The sequence below is a fragment of the Bufo gargarizans genome, chromosome 11 (genome assembly GCF_014858855.1).
Source record: "Bufo gargarizans isolate SCDJY-AF-19 chromosome 11, ASM1485885v1, whole genome shotgun sequence".
In the NCBI taxonomy this organism is placed as follows: Eukaryota; Metazoa; Chordata; class Amphibia; order Anura; family Bufonidae; genus Bufo; species Bufo gargarizans.
In genome coordinates this window covers 47,029,701-47,050,722 of record NC_058090.1, presented here as the reverse complement: position 1 = coordinate 47,050,722, position 21,022 = coordinate 47,029,701, and the positions used below count along the sequence as shown (strand labels likewise).

At 44.3% G+C, this 21,022-nt stretch overlaps 1 protein-coding gene across 1 annotated transcript in view; it reads right to left on the bottom strand.

Annotated features, from left to right (window-relative positions):
• Positions 1–21,022, bottom strand: part of MIPOL1 (mirror-image polydactyly 1) — a 217,104-nt gene that overhangs the window by 25,209 nt on the left and 170,873 nt on the right. Inside the window, exon 8 of the mRNA XM_044271260.1 lies at positions 902–1,132. Coding sequence (XP_044127195.1) covers positions 902–1,132 — 231 coding nt within the window. The remainder of the gene's footprint in view (positions 1–901; positions 1,133–21,022) is intronic.

The following is a 21,022-nucleotide window of genomic DNA, read 5'->3' as shown; positions in this document are numbered from 1 at the left end:
AAGGGAGTCTGTCACCTAATCTGAGCCTTTTAGACCGCCCAGATCAGGTTATAGACTCCTGTGCCCTCATTACAACGGTACCTTTATTTGTGCAGTCCCTCGCCGAGATCTTCCAAAAAAGACTTTTAAAACGTATGCTAATGAGGTTCGGCAAGTGCCCAGGGGCGGCGTTACTGCAGCAAGTGCCCAGGCCCCTCGGCGATGTGCCCAGAAAACCACACCTATTTCACCCCTCTGGCCCGCCCTCCTTTCCTATTATTACCTCCTCCTCTCCCTCACAAATCTCGCGCCTGCTAGAGGAAAGACGCTGCTGCGCCGGCCCGCCCCTTCTTTGGCTTCACTGCAGTCCTCTGCAGCGGCTGGTTGCTTCCGCCCGCTGGATTTCGAGCTACCGACTGGCGCATGCGCAGTCCAACTCCCTGTTCCTCTGCCCATAATGGGCACAGCAGTGCGCAGGTGCAGGACAAGTGTGGAGCGGCGCAGGAGCGAGATCTGTGAGGGAGAGGAGGAGGTATACTAGGAAAGGAGGGCGGGCCAGAGGGGTGAAATAGGTTTGGTTTTCTGGACACATCGCTGAGGGGCCTGGGCACTTGTTGAACCTCATTATCATAAGTTTTAAAAGTCTTTTTTGGACGATTTCGGCGAGGGACAGCACAAATAAAGGTACCATTGTAATGTGGGCACAGGAGTCTATAACCTGATCTGAGCGGTCTAAAAGGCTCAGATTAGGTGACAGATTCCCTTTAAAATTCAGGACAATCTTGGCAAATTCAGTACTGTGTGCCTCTATGTTATTTAGCTTAATTATTTTGTAGTGTTTTAGGCTGTGAGATCCATTTGGGAATGAAAGTACCAGCATCTTTTAGAAGGAATACAATGACCTGCCGGTAACCAGACTTACTTGTGAGCCTTGTCTTCCATTTCTTTTTGGCAAGCCGTTGCCTTTCGCAAGGATTCTTTCAATTCTGCATTCTGAAATTGGGCTTCATGGAGCTGCCATCCCAGCTCTTCATTCTGCTGCTGGGTTACCTTAAGAAGCTCTTCTCGGTTTTTTAAAGCCTCATCATATAGGTTGATCGCCCTGGAGAATTGATCCTTCAGATTTACTTCTTGAGATAAGGATTGGTGCAAGCTGAATGAACACAAAGCAAGATGTGAGCACTGGAAGCAAAACTTTCCATGTTTGATTACATATGTGCTGCATGTTTGATTACATATGTGCTGCATGTTTGATTACATATGTGCTGCATGTTTGATTACATGTGTGCTGCATGTTTGATTACATGTGTGCTGCATGTTTGATTACATATGTGCTGCATGTTTGATTACATATGTGCTGCATGTTTGATTACATATGTGCTGCATGTTTGATTACATATGTGCTGCATGTTTGATTACATATGTGCTGCATGTTTGATTACATATGTGCTGCATGTTTGATTACATATGTGCTGCATGTTTGATATGAGTAATAATACTGTAGCTGGAATGGCAAGATAAGGTTTTGCCTGAAATCGACAACACTTGTGCTTTACGTATAAGTGCATATTTGCACAGTTGACAAATAGTGCATCTGCTTCTTCAAGGAGAAACAGGGGATCACATACATTTTAGACTGACCAAGTTCTTGATGAACCATAAAGACATAAAAAATTTATTTTACTTACATTTTCCTAATAGTATCTGACAGTAACTCATGGTCATTAAAGTTATGTACTCCCTAACAGATTATTACTTCTTTTTATTACACCCATGGAAACTTAAAGGGGTTTTCTGGGGTCTTCTACATTAATGATCTAAATTTAGGATAGGTCATCAGTGTCAGATTGGTGGGGGTCCAACTCCAGGTCCCCCTGGATGTTCAGCTGATTAAAAGTGCCACAGCACTCCAGTGGGCACCATGTCCAGTTGGAGGGCCAGGACTTCCATCAATCTAATATTGATGACCTTTCCCAAGGAAGGGCAAAGCAGCAAGTGACCTCATAGGCATTGCAGATGTGAGTGAATAGTTGTAGTCATTATTGTGAGCAGGACATCACACTTCTCGTCCACAGGGGATCAGCTAGAACGGAGTGGCAGTGACTAAGCGAGTGTCTTTTTTTCTTTATTTTAAACGTTTTCAGGGTTCTAGTTATTTTTGCTTTTGAGGTTGGACAAACCCTTTAATATTGTACTCCTGCAAATCCCAGGAGCTCCAATGCAAAACCCCTAAGAGATCATCCTACTCACCATTAGGGCTGTTTCACACGAGCGGATGCCGTGCGTGGCATCCGCTCCGTGAAAGAGTGCCAAGACCCGATGCAGACTGCAAAGGCATGGATCTGTCCCCATTGACTTGCATTGGGGTCATGACGGATCCGTTTTTCTTCGCATCCCCAGGATGAAAACAAAATACAACATGTTGCGGTTTACTCTCCGGTCCGGAAACGCAACTGAACAGAACGGAATGTATTTTGGAGCACTCCGTTCTGTTCAGTTCAGTTTTGTCCCCATTGACGATGAATGGGGACAAAACTGAAGCAGTTTTTTTTTACGTAGCCTTATATGGGGAAGGAGGATCTTTTGACCCCCTCTTAGGCTCCTGGGTCCTAATATGACCACAAAGTCAGAACCCCCTATGCACTTGATGATATGTTTCATGTTACTTTTGATTTTAATACAATTTGCAAGAAATTTAACCGCTACCTTCTTTTTTTTCTTTTACAAAAAAGCAGGAACCGTTAAAAAAAAAAAAAAGACACTATGTCCATTTCTTTCCACAACATCTTGAAATAATCAAGTAGATCAAAATATCCAGTCCATATTGACAGCTGCAATGGTCTAAGCAAGTTCTAGAAGCATTTACAATACAATGTTATTTTATAACCAGAAATTAAGCTCTTCAGCAATTTTCTGTCTACAGCATAGGTTATTATAAAAGAGCACAGTAGAGGCCTGTCGCAATGTCCCATTTATTGTCTGCCATCTGGGCTCCTTCCGCCCCTCTGATAGGACACCAAAATGTCTCATTATTTCCCATTAAGTTTTTGTTTTTTCACCCTCCAAAAAGAAAAATTCTGCTATAATTCAAGTGCCGGGGTAAAATATTTATAGACAAAAGGTTAATATACAATGTAAAACACGTTTTGAAGTAACTCCAACGTCTTCATCAGGCACCAATACCAAAGGCAAGAACTGATCTAAGACAAAAAAGCATGCATTGTTCTGGTCTTAGATCTATGTATGCATATGATGGTTCTTACATTTGTTGTTAGAACCCAATGAAAAAGTTGGACTTTGGCCTCATGCACACGACAGTATTTTTTCTCGGTCTGCAAAACGGGGTTCCGTTGTTCCGTGATCCGTTTTTGTTTCCGTGTGTCTTTCTTGATTTTTGGAGGATCACCAGACATGAAGGAAAGTGAAAAAAAATCTAAGTCAAGTTTGCCTTGCAAATGATAGGGAAAAAAAAGGACACATATCATGGACGCGGATGACAATCTTGTGTGCATCCGTGTTTTTTCACGGACCTATTGACTTGAATGGGTCCGGGAACCGTTTTCCGTGAAAAAAATAGGACAGGTCATATTTTTTTCACGGACTGGAAACACGGATCACAGACGCGGATGACAAACGGTGCATTATCCGAATTTTCCACGGACCCATTAAAATTCAATGGGTCTGCAGAAAATCACGGAAAATGGAACAACGGACACAACAACGGTTGTGTGCATGAGGCCTAACTCGGAAACGCGTTGTACAACTTTTAATTAACCTACTGACGATAAATGTTTAATCCCTGTTCTATGCAATCGGCAGTGCCTGAATTATACTCAGGCAGCTCTAAATGTAGAGCACCTGTCCGGTGTTGGGGCTCGTTGGTTCTCATGAGTCCCTTTCAGTTCTACCACTTACTATCACAAAACAACTCCAGATATCAAAACTGAACTCCTGGCCGTATCTCATATTGTAAGAATGACTTTGGACAACTACCCACGTAACATATACAGCGAATAGATATCAACACCTACCCGTGTAATACATATGGTAATGTAGGTGAATTCTCTGAAGGAGTAAGGACATGAGGGAATACCAGGCCAGCAGAAAATATATGTTTTGCCATCTTTCTCAACTACCATTGCAACATAGTCCAGTGTCCAAATCTGCAGGTTTAATCATAAACTGGCCTCACATTTGTATCCCCAGGTTCCTCGCTGTTTAAGTGCTTCAATCCCACCCCACATCAAGGTTATAGCACTGGGCAGATTAGAAGTCCTGTATAGTTCTTGTAACAGGATGTGTTACCAAGCTTTCCAGGTGACTCATGAGATGAGCATTCACTTTTATGACAAGGAAAGTCTACCATATAAATGCATTGTTTTTTTCATAGTAAAAGCATTGCTAGGAATTTATAGAAGCGCGTCAAAGTGCATTATTCTGCAGGCGCACAAAAATGATCAAACCAGATACAGACAGTAAAGATCTGATGTCCTACACCCAGTGACAAAAACGTATTGTTGTGTGTCTTCGGAAAGGTAGTAAACCTACACTTACATGAGGCTGCTGTATTAGAACTGCTGCTTACTAGGAGAAGCCAGGGGCGATGCAAATTCTCTGCAACTTCCATATCTGTTTGCTAGCAGGCACGAGATGTTTTGAGATGGCCTGCACTTGTTACACCAGAACACAGACAGGCGTAAGCAATAATCTGTATTCTGAAAGCAGATTCACATAGCAAAGATGGAGGGGAGAGTGGAATAATAGGTAATACAAAGATGCAGTGCCTAAACCAGTTCCAACATATTTAAAGGGATTGTCCCGCAAAAACCATTCTGCAGTTTTCAAACCAGCACCTGGATCTGAATATTTTTGTCATTGTATGTAATTAAAAATTTAGTATAGCCACTGAGTTATTCCCAAAAAATTATCTGTATAGTGCCACCTGCTGTTTGTTCTTTTTCTTATTTTTCTGTCCAACTGTCTGAGGTGGCCACACATGCTCAGTTCCATCCTTCAACTGACTCTTGAGCTGTTATAGGGAGAGAGCTGCAGCTAAAAGGCGATGCCCCCTGATTGGCCAGCTTACTATAAATCTAGCAGAGCAGTGAATGGGGAGATCTCTGGATCCATGTGAGGTACAGGGCTGGTTCCATCTCTGTAAGGGCTCTTTCACACTTGCGTTGTTCTTTTCCGGCATAGAGTTCCGTCGTCGGGGCTCTATGCCGGAAGAATCCTGATCAGGATTATCCCCATGCATTCTGAATGGAGAGAAATCCGTTCATGATGCATCAGGATGTCTTCAGTTCAGGACCGGAACGTTTTTTGGCCGGAGAAAATACCGCAGCATGCTACGCTTTTTGCTCCCGCCAAAAATCCTGAACACTTGCCGCAAGGCCGGATCCGGAATTAATGCCTATTGAAAGGCATTAATCCGGATCCGGCCTTAAGCTAAATGTTGTTTCGGCGCATTGCCGGATCCGACGTTTAACTTTTTCTGAATGGTTACCATGGCTGCCAGGACACTAAAGTCCTGTTTGCCATGGTAAAGTGTAGTGGGGAGCGGGGGAGCGGTATACTTACGTCCGTGCGGCTCCCGGGGCGCTTCAGAGCGCCCCACGCGCATGGATGACGTGATCGCATGGATCACGTCATCCATGCGCATGGGGCGCTCTGACGTCATTCTGGAGCGCCCCGGGAGCCGCACGGGCTGTAAGTATACCGCTCCCCCGCTCCCCACTACTACTATGGCAACCAGAACTTTAATAGCGTCCTGGCTGCCATAGTAACACTGAACGCATTTTGAAGACTGATCCGTCTTCAAATGCTTTCAGTTCACTTGCGTTTTTCCAGATCCGGCGTGTAATTCCGGCAAATGGAGTACACGATGGATCCGGACAACGCAAGTGTGAAAGAGCCCTTAGGCCCCTTTCACACGGGCGAGTATTCTGTGCGGGTGCGATGCGTGTGGTGAACGTATTGCACCCGCACTGAATCCTGACCCATTCATTTCTATGGGGCTGTGCACATGAGCGTTGATTTTCACGCATCACTTGTGCGTTGAGTGAAAATCGCAGCATGCTCTATATTGTGCGATTTTCACACGACGCAGGCCCCATAGAAGTGAATGGGGTGCGTGAAAATCGCATAGAATCCGCAAGCAAGTGCGGATGCGGTGCGATTTTCACGCATGGTTGCTAGGAGACAGTCTATTCACTGTATTATTTTCCCTTATAACATGGTTATAAGGGAAAATAATAGCATTCTGACTACAGAATGCATAGTATAATAGTGCTGGAGGGGTTAAAAAAAAAAGTTAACTCACCTTCTCCTCTTGATCGCGTAGTTCCCGGTCTCTTTACTTCTTGAATGATGAGCTGTGGGCTAAATGACCTGTGGTGACGTAAGATCACATGCTCCATCACCACGGTAATGGACCATGTGATTGGAGCATGTGATCTGACGTCACCAAAGGTCATTTAGCCCACAGCTAGTAAAGAAGGGACCGGGAACTACGCGATCAAGAGGAGAAGGTGAGTTAACTTTTTATATTTTTTTTTAACCCCTCCAGCACTATTATACTATGCATTCTGTATTCAGAATGCTATTATTTTCCCTTATAACCATGTTATAAGGGAAAATAATACAATCTTCAGAATATCAATCCCAAGTCCGAACTTCTGTGAAGAAGTTCGGGTTTGGGTACCAAACATGCGCGATTTTTCTCACGTGAGTGCAAAACGCATTATAATGTTTTGCACTCGCGTGGAAAAATCGCGCATTTTCCCGCAACGCACCCGCCTCTTATCCGGGCCAAAAATAGGACACCCGTGTGAAAGAGGCCTTAGAAAGTGGTTTTCATGGACTATATGATGTCTGATTTTCATTTTTTTTAACATTAACTATGGGATAACTTTTTTAAATAAAATTTTGCATGGCTAAAATTAAAACACCTTGTAATAACCTTAGTGCTTTTGTTTCGACTCCCCACTGCAATTCCGTAATACAATTTTCACCAGGTGGACAGCAGAACTTCTATGGACTGTTGAATATCTCTTCTAACCCTCTGCTCCAGGATCAGTGAACACACTATCCAAAGAATAGAGACAGCACACGGGGAATTTATCTGTCTATTAATCACAAATTTTTTATTTTTTATCGCTATAAACAAATCCAGCAACGAGACACAACTTCCTTCTTTAGGCACCAAATGTAGCTTAGTTGAAGAACAGGTCCAATGGTTTGGAAAAAATGAACAGTTATAGCCTGCAGCATCTGTGAGTACTATGCTGGCATTCTGCATCACTACTATTAAAGGGGTTGTCTGGGTTCAGAGCTGAACCCGGACATACCCATAATTTCACCCAGGCAGCCCCCCTGACTTGAGCATCGAAGCAGTTCATGTTCCAATGCTCTCCCTTGCCCTGTGCAGGATCACGCAGGGCAAGGGCTCTTTTATTTATTATAACACACTGCTGGGAGGAGGCTTCTGCCCAGCAGTGTGTTCGGTGACATCACCGGCTCTGATGGGCGGGCTTTAGCGCTGCCCTAGCTGTTTTACAGGCTAGGGCAGCGCTAAAGCCCGCCCATTAGTGCCAGTGACGTCATCGGGCTGACTGCCAGGCGGAAGCCTCTGCCTGGCAGCCTGAAGGAGAGCCCAATTCGTCACCAAAACTCCACAAAATGCATTTGCTCTGTGCTGAATCGCGCAGGGATAAAGGGAGCATTAGTGCATGAACTGCTACGATGCTCTTGTCAGGGGGCCTGCCTGGGTGAAACTCAGCTCTGAACCCGGACAACTCCTTTAATATGCAGATGATTTCCCTTTGTGCCGTTTCTATTTTTTGGATAATGAGATGTGACCTCATAATGTAAGGCCCCCAATTGGCTGCCATGATGAATATTACAGGTGTGGGAAGCACAAAGAAGAGTGAAAAATTGAAGGGAATGTCTGCTTCAGTAGTGTTTGACATCATGCATCTTATAACTCAGAACACATGCACACGTGTATGGGGTGGTTAGGTGTGATCGGCCGACAGCTTTCTAAAATATATGGTCCTTTTATTTACAATTCCCCAAGGGGTGGACTGGCCCATCAGAGTACCAAAGGATCCTCCAGTGGGCCCAAACTCTAACATAATAATGGACACGTAATAAAACAGAATCTAAAGGAACATGGTGTGGTACAGCTTTCTAGTACATGGAGAACTCTTGGATGTGATGAACAATAGTCTTTAGGCCCCTTGCAGACGAGCGTGTCCAGATTAGGTCCGGATGCGCTGCGTCTGCGATCAGGGAAAATCGTGCAGTTTTGACTGCACTCACTTCAGCTAATGGCATTTATCACATAGATAAAGTTAATACAAGGCACTTACTAACGTACTGTGATTGTCCATATTGCCTCCTTTGCTGGCTTGAATAATTTTTTCAGTTGCATTATGTATTGCTCATTTCCAGGGGTTATGACCACTGCTGCAGCGCAGATACAAGGTGGTCAGGGTGGGAGCTGCTGCGCAAGCGTGCCTATGTACACTCCCATGGTCCTTGCCACCAGAACGGCCAGCACTTTTTCCTATAGTGTGCAAGCAAAACCGCCACTGCTGCATTCCAGGGTATTCATAACCCCTGAAAACAAGCAGTGAACAATGTCTATGTCTACACGATAGATGCCATTTGCTGAAGTGAGACAACCCCTTTAAGTTGCGCTTCATGAACACAGAATGTATACAGAAATTCCAAGCATAGGAGCGCCCTTGTGTGCAACAGGCAGCAAAGATTTAATTTCTAACATTACCATGTCTAAGATGATATAACGGTCTTCTTGGTGGTACTGCACTACATGTGGGCAGTATTATGTTTAAATTTGCTTAGTTTAAAGGGGTAAGTCATCAGTATCTGATCGGTGGGGGTCCGACGCCAGGGACCCTCAATGATTAGCCTTTTGAGTAGGCACCAGCGCTTCTGTGAGCACCGTGGCCTTCTCCGTTCTCATCAAGCACAGTGCTGCACATTGTAGAGTGGCTGTGCTTGGTACTGCAGCTCAGCCTCATTCACTTCAATGGGTCTGAGCTGTTCCTAGGCCACGTGACAGATGAACGTGACATTACATGGCCTAGACAAAGCTGCAAGGTGGCTGCAGTGGTTCCCGGGTGTCGGACCCCCACCGATCAGAGGATAGGTCATCAGTTAAAAAATCTCAAAAAACACTTAGGCCTCTTTCACATGGGCGTTGCGGGAAAATGTGCGGGTGCATTGCGGGAACATGCGCGATTTTTCCGCGCGAGTGCAAAACATTGTAATGCGTTTTGCATGCGCGTGAGAAAAATCGGCATGTTTGGTACCCAAACCCGAACTTCTTCACAGAAGTTCGGGCTTGGGATCGGTGTTCTGTAGATTGTATTATTTTCCCTTTTAACATGGTTATAAGGGAAAATAATAGCATTCTGAATACAGAATGCATAGTACAATAGCGCTGGAGGGGTTAAAAAAATAAATAAAATTAATTTAACGCACCTTAATCCACTTGATCGCGCTGCCGACATCATCTTCTGTCTTGATCTTAGCTGTGTGCAGTAACAGGACCTGTGGTTACGTCACTCCGGTCATCACATGATCTTTTACCATGGTGATGGATCATGTGATGACCGGAGTGACGTCACCACAGGTCCTGTTCCTCCACACAGCTAAGATGAAGACAGAAGGAGATGCCGGCTTCGCGATCAAATGGACTAAGGTGAGTTAAAAAAAAAATTAACCCCTCCAGCGCTATTGTACTATGCATTCTGTATTCAGAATGCTATTATTTTCCCTTATAACCATGTTATAAGGGAAAATAATAATGATCGGGTCTCCATCCCGATCGTCTCCTAGCAACCGTGCGTGAAAATCTCACCGCATCCGCACTTGCTTGCGGATGCTTGCGATTTTCACGCAACCCTATCCATTTCTATGTGGCCTGCGTTACGTGAAAAATGCACAAAATAGAGCACGCTGCGATTTTCATGCAACGCATAAGTGATGCGTGAAAATCACCGCTCATGTGAACAGCCCCATAGAAATGAATGGGTCGGGATTCAGTGCGGGTGCAAAGCATTGAATCCGCGCGGAATACTCGCCCGTGTGAATGGGGCCTTAGGCTACTTTTATATCAGCGTTTTTCTGAACCGTTTTGAGATCCGTCACAGGATCTCAAAACCGCAGCAAAACGCTTCGACTTTCTCCCCATTCATTGTTCATTGAACGAATGCACTCCGTTCTGTTTCATTGCGTTCCAGTGGCACACGCAAAAACGTTGCAAGCAGTGTCTTTGTGGGGGCGTTATGGGATACTGAGCAAGATGGATCCGTCATGAGACACAATGTAAGTTAATGGAGACGGATCCGTATTTTCGGACACAAAAAAAATTGATCAGTCCCCCATTGACTTACAATGGCTATAGTGACGGATCCGTCTTGTTCATTTTGGAAATAATATAACCGGATCCGTCCTGAACGGATGCAGATGGTTGTATTATTAAACGGATGTGTTTTTGCTGATCTCCTGATGGATCCAGCAAAAACACAGATGTGAAAATCTTATGCATTAGAATGAAAGGTTTCTGAAATAGTCTGTATTATTAACGCCCAGGTCCATGCCTTGTGATATGTTGACACCTAGAAAAAAGTTATGTAAGAGGTGATTTGACCAATTTGACATGAAAAATATTGTAAAATACTGCAGTGTGAGCAGAGGGTCCTGTGTCCGGTAATCTCCCCTTATCACAGTCACTGATTCTAGGACATGAGTGGGCGTCCATAAATCTGATTACCTTATCACTGACTGGAGTAAACAAAACTCCTCTAAGTCCAAAGTACCATTTCTAGCTTGAAAACAAACCTTAATTTAGTCGAATGATTCTGAGGGAAATGATTTGTTCATATCCAATGTGACCTTTTCTTCTACTAAGCTTAGGTCTATGAAAATGCTAAAGCCACTGTCACATCTGCATCTGGCTGTTATGGCAGAGAATCCTGGGAATTCTAGGCATATTTGTCAGACCTCTGCTGGACCCCATTATTGTCAATGGGGTCTGTAGGCAACCGGCAGTATATGGTAATGCTGGATCCAGAGAACTCCAGTGGAACAGTCTGCTGGAGAGCCACAGATGTGAAACTAGCGTAAATAGCGTAAATAAAATGGAATACAGAAGTGCGGCTTCTAGCTCCGAGGTCCTAATGCAAACATCGTAACAGGACGCCTACCATGTGCCATTTATAATACTGGTGGGGTACTACCCTTGATGTTAGGTGTTGGTCTGGGTGCAAGGCAGGAGAATGGTGGAGTCAGTAACTAGTCCAATTGGCATCAATAAATAAGTTTCTCTTTTCTAAAGTGCAGAATACAGTTGCAAGAAAAAGTATGTGAACCCTTTGGAATGATATGGATTTCTGCACAAATTGGTCATAAAATGCGATCTGATCTTCATCTAAGTCACAACAATAGACAATCACAGTTTGATTAAACTAATAACACACAAAGAATTAAAGGTTACCATGTTTTTATTGAACACACCATGTAAACATTCACAGTGCAGGTGTAAAAAGTATGTGAACCCCTAGACTAATGACATCTCCAAGAGCTAATTGGAGTGAGGGGTCAGCCAACTGGAGTCCAATCAATGAGATGAGATTGGAGGTGTTGGTTACAGCTGCCCTGCCCTATAAAAACACACACACCAGTTCTGGGTTTGCTTTTCACAAGAAGCATTGCCTGATGTGAATGATGCCTCGCACAAAAGAGCTCTCAGAAGACTTACAATTAAGAATTGTTGACTTGCATAAAGCTGGAAAGGGTTATAAAAGTATTTCCAAAAGCCTTGCTGTTCATTAGTCTACGGTAAGACAAATGTCTATAAATGGAGAAAGTTCAGCACTGCTGCTACTCTCCCTAGGAGTGGCCGTCCTGTAAAGATGACTGCAAGAGCACAGCGCAGACTGCTCAATGAGGTGAAGAAGAATCCTGGAGTGTCAGCTAAAGACTTACAAAAGTCTATGGCATATGCTAACATCCCTGTTAGCGAATCTACGATACGTAAAACACTAAACAAGAATGGATTTCATGGGAGGATACCACAGAGGAAGCCACTGCTGTGCAAAAAAAACATGGCTGCATGTTTACAGTTTGCATAAGAGCACCTGGATGTTCCACAGCAGTAATGGCAAAATATTCTGTGGACAGATGAAACCAAAGTTGAGTTGTTTGGAAGAAACACACAACACTATGTGTGGAGAAAAAGAGGCACAGCACACCAACCTCAAAACCTCATCCCAACTGTGAAGTATGGTGGTGGGGGCATCATGGTTTGGGGCTGCTTTGCTGTGTCAGGGCCTGGACGGATTGCTATCATTGAATGAAAATTTAATTCCCAAGTTTATCAAGACATTTTTCAGGAGAACTTAAGGCCATCTGTCCACCAGCTGAAGCTCAACAGAAGATGGGTGTTGCAACAGGACAACGACCCAAAGCATAGAAGTAAATCCACAACAGAATGGCTTAAACAGAAGAAAATACGCCTTCTGGAGTGGCCCAGTCAGAGTCCTGACCTCAACCCGATTGAGATGCTGTGGCATGACCTCAAGAAAGCGATTCAGGGTAAAAGGACCCCTTCCCACTGAGGAAGGGGTCCTTTTACCCCGAAACGCGTTTGTAATAACAGTGAGGGACCAACAAGAAAGAGCGCTTTGGATCGCATGAACATACACCCGGGAAATCACGTGACCTACCCGAGAACCATGTGGGACGCCACACAGGTCCTTGCAGGTCAAAGCGGAGATCAACACTATGTCGTGCAAGTGGACCTCCAGCAGCGAACGCAGGAATGGTAAAGTACTGCACCATATCAATAGAGCATTGTCTGGCAAATGGCTTTCACTTATCTGGGTCTTTAATACATGCCAACATATGTGGTACAATTCTAATAGATATTCCAATGCCCAGTCTTATTGCGTGGATACTATTGTGACAAACATTTCACAAGCACCTCAATTGACTTGCCTCTTCATATAGGAGCTATTAAGACTTAAAGGGAACCTGTCACCAGGATTTTGTGTATAGAGCTGAGGACATGGGTTGCTAGATGGCCGCTAGCACATCCGCAATACCCAGTCCCCATAGCTCTGTGTGCTTTTATTGTGTAAAAAAAACTATTTGATACATATGCAAATTAACCTGAGATGAGTCCTGTCCCTGACTCATCTCACGTGCAGGACTCATCTCAGGTTAATTTGCATATGTATCAAATCGTTTTTTTTACACAATAAAAGCACACAGAGCTATGGGGACTGGGTATTGTGGATGTGCTAGAGGCCATCTAGCAACCCATGTCCTCAGCTCTATACACAAAATCCCGGTGACAGGTTCCCTTTAAGAATTTGGTCATATATCTGAGGATGCCATTTATTTAAGACTGTGGTGAACATTCATCTACAACCGAATCTACCGCCATTTTGCAACCTGCATGTTTTTCTACCATGCGTCATCATGCGTTTTTTTTATTGCTTATGTTTTTAATCATGTCTATTGAGCACATTACAATTTGATAAATGATATTTTGATAACCTTTATCCACCAGTCCATTATTTGCCAGATACTGAGTGACCCCCAAATCCCCCTTTCAAATTCTCCAAGAATAGGACATGTTATATTTTTTTTGCGGGGCCACGGAACGGAGCAATGTTATGATACAGGTACTTGCTTGAGGGACATCATGTCCCCTTATTCTACATGTTACCTGTGGCTGTTAGCATATTGCTTGCTTTGGTAAGATAAAGTTCTTGAACTATCGGAAAACCCTGTGAAAGTTCATGTGTCTCTAAGACACAATCCTTTAACTTGGCCAATCTATATATACGGTAAGTTGTCCTGACAGGAACTATCTGGAGGTAGGGGGCACCTGCACCATATGAAAATAGTGTGCACTACCTTTTATGTAGCCCCTTAGAACACCACAGATGGATAGATGTTTAAAAGGCTTCTAAATGCATTTACAGTTCAGATCTAAAGCAGGATGGGCTCCGTTTTGTCCAAATGCCTGTAGAAAAAGGTCCCATTGGGTGGACTGCATACCATTCCTGTCTTACTCACTCTGCTTTTCTCAATAATTCTTTCATTTTTGGTTTCTTCCCTTGATAGCAAAGATCCCTCAAGATATACACAACTATGCAAACCAATGCAAATGTTATATTTGTAGGTCTTTGATCTACACGTTGTGACAGTTGACATGCTACCTTATGTCCTATTGTAGCTCCCCAATCCTGTAATACATTCTACAAGGATGATTCTCTCTATAAATCTCCTCCAGGCATTATGTAGCGTATAACTGCTAACCAATATTATTATAAACTATATATTTGATCGTCTGTTGATGTTTTAGCTCACTGAAGGGGTCTGTTCATGTTTCCTACGATTATAGGAATGACACACTGAGGACACCATTCTATGGCCTTATTCTGACCTTTGGAAGGCTGATAAATGTGAACATTTTGTCAGGAAGGTATTAGGTTCAAAGCTAGATTATAACAACCAGCAATATTCCAGAGACTACTAAATGTGTCCTTAAAGAGGTTGGGCAGTGCTAGAAAAACATGGCTGCTTTTTTCCCCACACCTGTTTATGGGTCATGTGGGGTATTGCAGCTTGGCTCCACTGAAGTAAATCGGGCTGTTACGCAGCGGGTGTGAACCCACTATGAACAGATTTGTCTTGGGATCCCCTTGTAGGTGCCCTTTAACCCTAATGCAAGGATCTACTGAAGGGGAACCACCAATGTGGAGAACTGAGATCAGGCAAAACTGTAGTCAAGGACAGGCCGAGGTCAGGGCGGACAGAGTACGTAGAATCCTATAAAATGTGTGAGGTCAGGGCGGGCAGTATGGGGATCAGGCAGAAGTGGGTACAATTGCAAACAAACATAGAAACAGCACATCTTTGCCAGACACTAGTGGACTCGAATCTATTGCTATGGGGAACAGGGGTGTAGCTATAGGGGGTGCAGAGGTAGCAGTCGCTACCAGGCCTAGGAGCCTGAGGAAGCCCAAAGACCCTTGCGCCGCATAAGAAGACACCAGTATTATAGAAAGTGCATGCTGGTCAAGTTACACCTCTGGCTGGAGGGAAGGGGTTAAGTAAAAAATCTGGCATGGGGGGTGCAGTTTCAATTTATGTCTCAGGCAGCACGAAGGCTACATGCTTCCTGGACCCTGGCCACAAAGCACTGAGGGAAGTGGGGCCCAAGCAGAACTCTTGCACCAAGGCCCATGAGCCTTTAGCTACGCCCCTGATGGGGTGGGTGCCTTAAATACCCCTGGGTGACCATCCATAGGTTGGGGAAGATTTGGGTGCAAACCCTTTAGCAGCTTGCCAAGACCTGCATGAAGGAACAGCCAGGCCCACTGGGAAGGAAGAGAGGCCGGTGGGTCTAGGCTGCCGGAGCACAGGAGTGGAGGGTAGGCGATCAGTGTGGGGCTCATACCTGCAAAGGAGAGAGGAGCGGCAGCAGGCATAGGCACCTGTCAAAACAAGGGCTAGGCTGCAATACCACACACAACCTGTGTGGCACTGTTTTAAAAGGAAGCAACCGTGTTATTTTTTTACAGTCTGTCCACTTCTTACAATTTAGCACCGGAACATTTAGAATTAAGATGGTGGATTCTGAATGGGCAATAAAAGGACATAAACCCCTTTAAGACCTCTTTACATGGGCTGAGGATCAGGGCAATTATTGGGAATGATTTTTCAGCCAAGCACTTGTTCCCAATAACTGCAGTGAAAATGAAGTCACACATCACTTGATATTTGTCAGTGGTTTGCGGAGCATAAAATCATAGTTTGCCGGCCACACATCAGCCTGTTCAAACAGGAATCTGCTACAGGCAAACAATTTACCTGTATGGGGATGAACAACTGCAGTGGTGATCGTTTATCCCCATGAAAAAGGGATTATTGCTGCACATAAAGGTAGGTCTTTTTCTTGAATCAACATTCGGGCAGTCATCAGGAACGAACAGTTCATTCCCACTAATTGCTTGTAAATCGGACCATATAAAAAGGTCCTTACAAACAAATTCCAAAGAATAGCAGAAACAACTCTGCAAACAACAAGACTGCAAAGAAAAGAGCTGACATTTCCACATTCTACCTCTTCATAAAAGAAAATAATAATAAATAATAAAAAACAAAAAAACAATAAAAGGTTGATGTGTTATTATAGAACTTTTAATTTAACAGAATCTATCAAAAGGATCTTTCAGTGCATCAGTTTTTAAAGGGGTTTTCCCATCTCAGACAATGGGGGCATATTGCTAGGGACCCGCATGTACACTAATAACGGAGCACAGAAAATGGTGGAGGGCGCACTGCGCATTCACAGCTGCCCTCCATTCATTTCTATGAGGTCGCCAAAAATAGCAGACCACTGGCCCAGCTATTTGTATTTCTAGAAATGGGCCTGCGCATGTGCGATGCGCTCACATTCACTTCTATTGGGAGAGCGCTTGGTGGTGGCCAGACGCGGAGAAACCCAAGGTCCTTCAGCCACCACTTTCCTCGCTCTGTTCTCGACATAGTGCAGGTCCCAGTGCTGGGACCCCCACCTATCAGACACTGGGGACATATCCTAGCGATATGCCCCTATTGTCTCAGATGGGAATACGCCTTTAAGCTTTAGCATTCCAAAAAACATATGGATGAGACCTTACCCTAAGAGAAAAGCCTCAGTATCACTTGAGCAATGCAAATGTATGGTACGTCTGCAGTTTGCCTCTAGTTGCCTATTCAGAGTATTTACCTCCACTAACAGAAAAAAGTTTGACCTGAGCTATGAAATGAAACATGCCGTTTACCCATCATCATGAAATGTCAGCAGCAGCTGCGTCCTGTGTCGGGGGAGATTAATATGCACGCGAGCAGTACAGCACACAATATTAGAAAGTAATATTCCTGTAGAATGTCACTGAATACATTACTGCATGTAATTGCTGAGAGCACAGAGAGTAATAACCTGGCTTCTTGTTGCTACACAAACACGTGAAAGGGGTTTTCAGTAATATATTTAAAGGTGCTGTCCAAAGGACCTTGTCAGAAGATCGCGCCTTTAAAAAAATCCTCAAAATTGTACTGGGACCATTGTTAGTGTGTTCTGGTATTTGGGAGAACAATGATGAACTGGAATGACAGCAAGAGGTGCACAGAGGAGAACCTCTGCACGGACGGCTCATTTGAGTAGAAGAATGGCGCATAGTTATCTATTCTGTACTGCAAGTATAATTGGATGTCACATCCCAAGCCTAGGGTGGCAAACAGTGTCTACACAAACCATCAGAAGGCACCTGCACAACATTGGACTACGAGCCACATGTCCAGCTAGAGGTGTTCCATTGACCTCACGCCACCACTCTCAAAGGTCATTATGGTGTACAGCAAGATGGCAATGGAGGCTGGAATGGAGGTCTATCATCTTCAGTGATGAGTCCAGGTCTGGTGACCACGTGGACAACACCATGAAGAGACCTTCACAAGGGAACATCACATTGGTCCTACTCCCGGAATTATGGTGTGGGGTGGTCTAATGTAAGGTAGCTGTACCCCTCTAGTCCTCATTTCAGGTACACTAACATCTCGGCATTTCATTGATTTGGTTTTGGAATTAGTGGTATGGCTATTTCTCCAAAGTGTCCCAGGAGCCATTTTTCAACAAGACAATGCCAAGTCCCAGGTTTATCATGCTACTGTGAGCAGTCTGTGTCACTTAAACATGCCGTCATGGCCTTCAATGTCTCCGGACTTGTCTCCCTTCAAGCACATATGGGATATTAATAGTCGGCAATTGCAAAGGAAATTGCCAGCAACATATCCTGATGATTTGCGTGCCCAAGTGCATTCAGCATGGCAGAACATTCCTCAGACAACCAGTAATAAGCTCATTAATAGCATGCCAAGGTGTGTAAGTGCATGCATTTCTGCACATGGTGCTTATACTCATACTCAATACTCAAAATAAAATGAGATGTTTTGAATAATTAGTTTCTATATTTTTATCATTTGCATATCACTAAAGGGGGTTTCCAGTTCAAAGATGACCTTTCGTCAGTTTTGACATAGGCTAATTATGGTATTACCTTGTAGGGCGGCTCCCACTGATGCTATGGGTGTTTATTTATTTTTTTCATACCCCCCCCCGATGATTTGGTGCGCTGTATTATAATGAGTAGTATACTCGCAACGGGGAGGAGACGCAGTCTTCTGCTGTGGGCGTCTCCTTCTCCCTGGCTGTGAGCGCGATCCAATCAAAGAGGACCACTCACAGCCAGGGAGAAGGAGCTCAAGTTCTCGCGAGATTCCTTCTCCCTGGCTGTGAGTGGTCCGCTCTGATTGCGTCTCCTCCCTGTTGCGAGTTTAATGCTCATTATAATACAGCGTTCCAAATCATCGGGGGGCCACAGCAAAGGAACGGGGGGGCTTTTGAAAAAAAAACTAAAAACACCCATGGCATCAGTGGGGGCCGCCCTACAAGGTAATACCATAATTAGCCTATGTCAAAACTGATGAAAGGTCCTTTTTAATATTGATGACCGATCTTCAGGATAAGTCATCAATATCAGATCGGTTTCAAACCAGCTCCTGGATCTGAATACTTTTTTAATGGCATGTAAACATTTAGCATAAACACGAAGTTATTCAATAAAATGTACCGTATCTGTATAGCACCGCCTACTGTTTGTTTTTTCCTTATTTGTTTGTCCTGCTCACTAAGAAGGCCGCAATTGCTCAGTTTCATCCTTCCACTGCCCCCTTAGCTGTGATAGGGAGAGCTGGGACACGCCTCCTGAGCTGTGATAGGGAGAGCATGGACACGCCTCCTGAGCTGTGATAGGGAGAGCATAGACACGCCCCCTGAGCTGCAGCAGAAAAGACACGCCCCTTGAGTCGCCAGCTTGATATAGATCTAGCAGAGCAATGAATGGGGAGATCACAGGATCCATGTGAGGTACAGGGCTGGTTCTAGCTTTATTAGAAATAAATTGTCACGTATCATATGATGTCTGATTTTAATTTTTTACATTATTCATGGGATAACCCCTTTAATGCCATGACTTTTTGTTCTTGGTATTCAAATTTCAATGATGAGGAGTGCACAGTTGAAGGAGATTGAAGCATATGGATATAATTCCTACTCTGCAATAGTACCTGTGATAAATTATGATTAGGACACTAGCTATGTCCTCTCCTTGGTATTGTAGAGGAAGCATTAGTAGACTTGTATAATAAGACAAAATAATGTTGTCATAAAAGGCAGAAAAATGTTTAAAACCCCATATGCTGTTGCGCATCTATTATCGGGGTAGCAAATCCTGCACATGTAAGCCGTAATTGCTCATATAGCATAGATAGGTTAGCGTTAGGTCCCGTGTCACTTTGAGAGACCTTGACGGGGTGGGCGGGCTCCGGTATGTTCTTGATATAAGAATATATTGGCGAAAGTCACATTTTAATATCAGTGTGAGGGTTTAGCCATATATTGTCAATTGCATTTTACATTGTAGTGCACCATTTTTTCTTTGTAAATGTTGACTTGTATAATAAGCCCAACAGTGCAAACATGATCATCTTTAGTCTAAGCAGCTTTCACAAACAACCAAACAATTCCAGAACTGCATTAGTTGGAGAAATATCTTTCAGACACGTATCCTCTTTGTAAATAACATCTGCTCTAATGTAGTGTATTCTGTATGGATAGTAATGGATTTATATTTTAGGTGGGAACGATCTGAAATCTTAGACTCCCTTTATCAAAAGGTCCAGACTCACACCTCAGGCCTGTTTCACGCAAGCAGCGTTTTATGTCTGGCAGAATTCAGGAATATATGCCGGGTAGTGGCCGGATCTCTGACAGACGCCATTATAGTCAATTTGGCCGCCCAGCTATTTCAGTGGGGCTACTTTCACATGTGCAGCACCAATTCCGGCAGAGAACAGCCTGTCGGAGTTCTCCGGATCCAGCACTGCCGGATGTAACTGGAATGCCGGCCGGCCCCATTAACTACAATGAGGTCGGGTGGAGGATACAGCTGCAATTTGTATCTGGATGATTCCTGCAATTGTCTGCCAAAAGACGGATCACCCTGCCGCAGATGTGAAAAAAGCTTTACATTCGGCAATGCCGCATCCAGGGGGCTCTGGCAGGCAGTCTGCTGGACCTCATAACGGCAGTGTGAAAGAGGCCTTAGGCTATAAAGTGACGTAAATACATGCAAGTCACAAAGCCGTACCACAGCTAACTCATTGGCATTCAGGAACTCAATAACAGTGGCGTATAGTGTTTTAATAAAAGTGCCATACAACGTCCACATAGCATAACTAATACAGTTCTTAATTAACCCCTTAAGGACCTGTGACGTACATGTACCACGCCTGCTCTTACCAGCAGGCAGCCATGCCAGGTAAGGGCAGCATGGTGCTGAACCACCCCCCCTGCAGCCCGATCGCTGCTATTGGCTGTATTCTTCAGGCATGCGCATCGCAGCTCCGGCTGCGATACGGAGCTGCAGGGGCGGCGGGGGGTGTCATGTGGAGGTGATGGGTGCTGAACAAGTCAGCACCTGTCTCCTCCAAGGTCAGGCAGAGGACACCAGTGTTTTGGGTCCCCTGCCAGCGCTGCTATTGGCTGGAACAACGCTCCAGCCAATGGCAGCGCTATAGCTGCACAGGAAGAGGCAGAACTTCCTTGCATGCAGCCATTCTAGCTGGTGACTGCATGCAGAGAGGTTCTGCGCTTCTCTGTACTGCTTGTTGGTTTGCTGCGATTTAACCCCTTTCCTGCTGTAAAGAAGAAAGAAGAAAAGAAGAAGAAAGAAGAACAACATCTGGAATAGTTGCACAAATATATTTTCATTTGCAGCTGTTCCTGTCCCGAGTGTTCACTGTAGTAAATTTTTATACTATGCATGCACGCACCGATCAGTAGTGCTCGGTAGCATCTGCACATTTATTTTTTATTTTTTGGGTGTGAAAA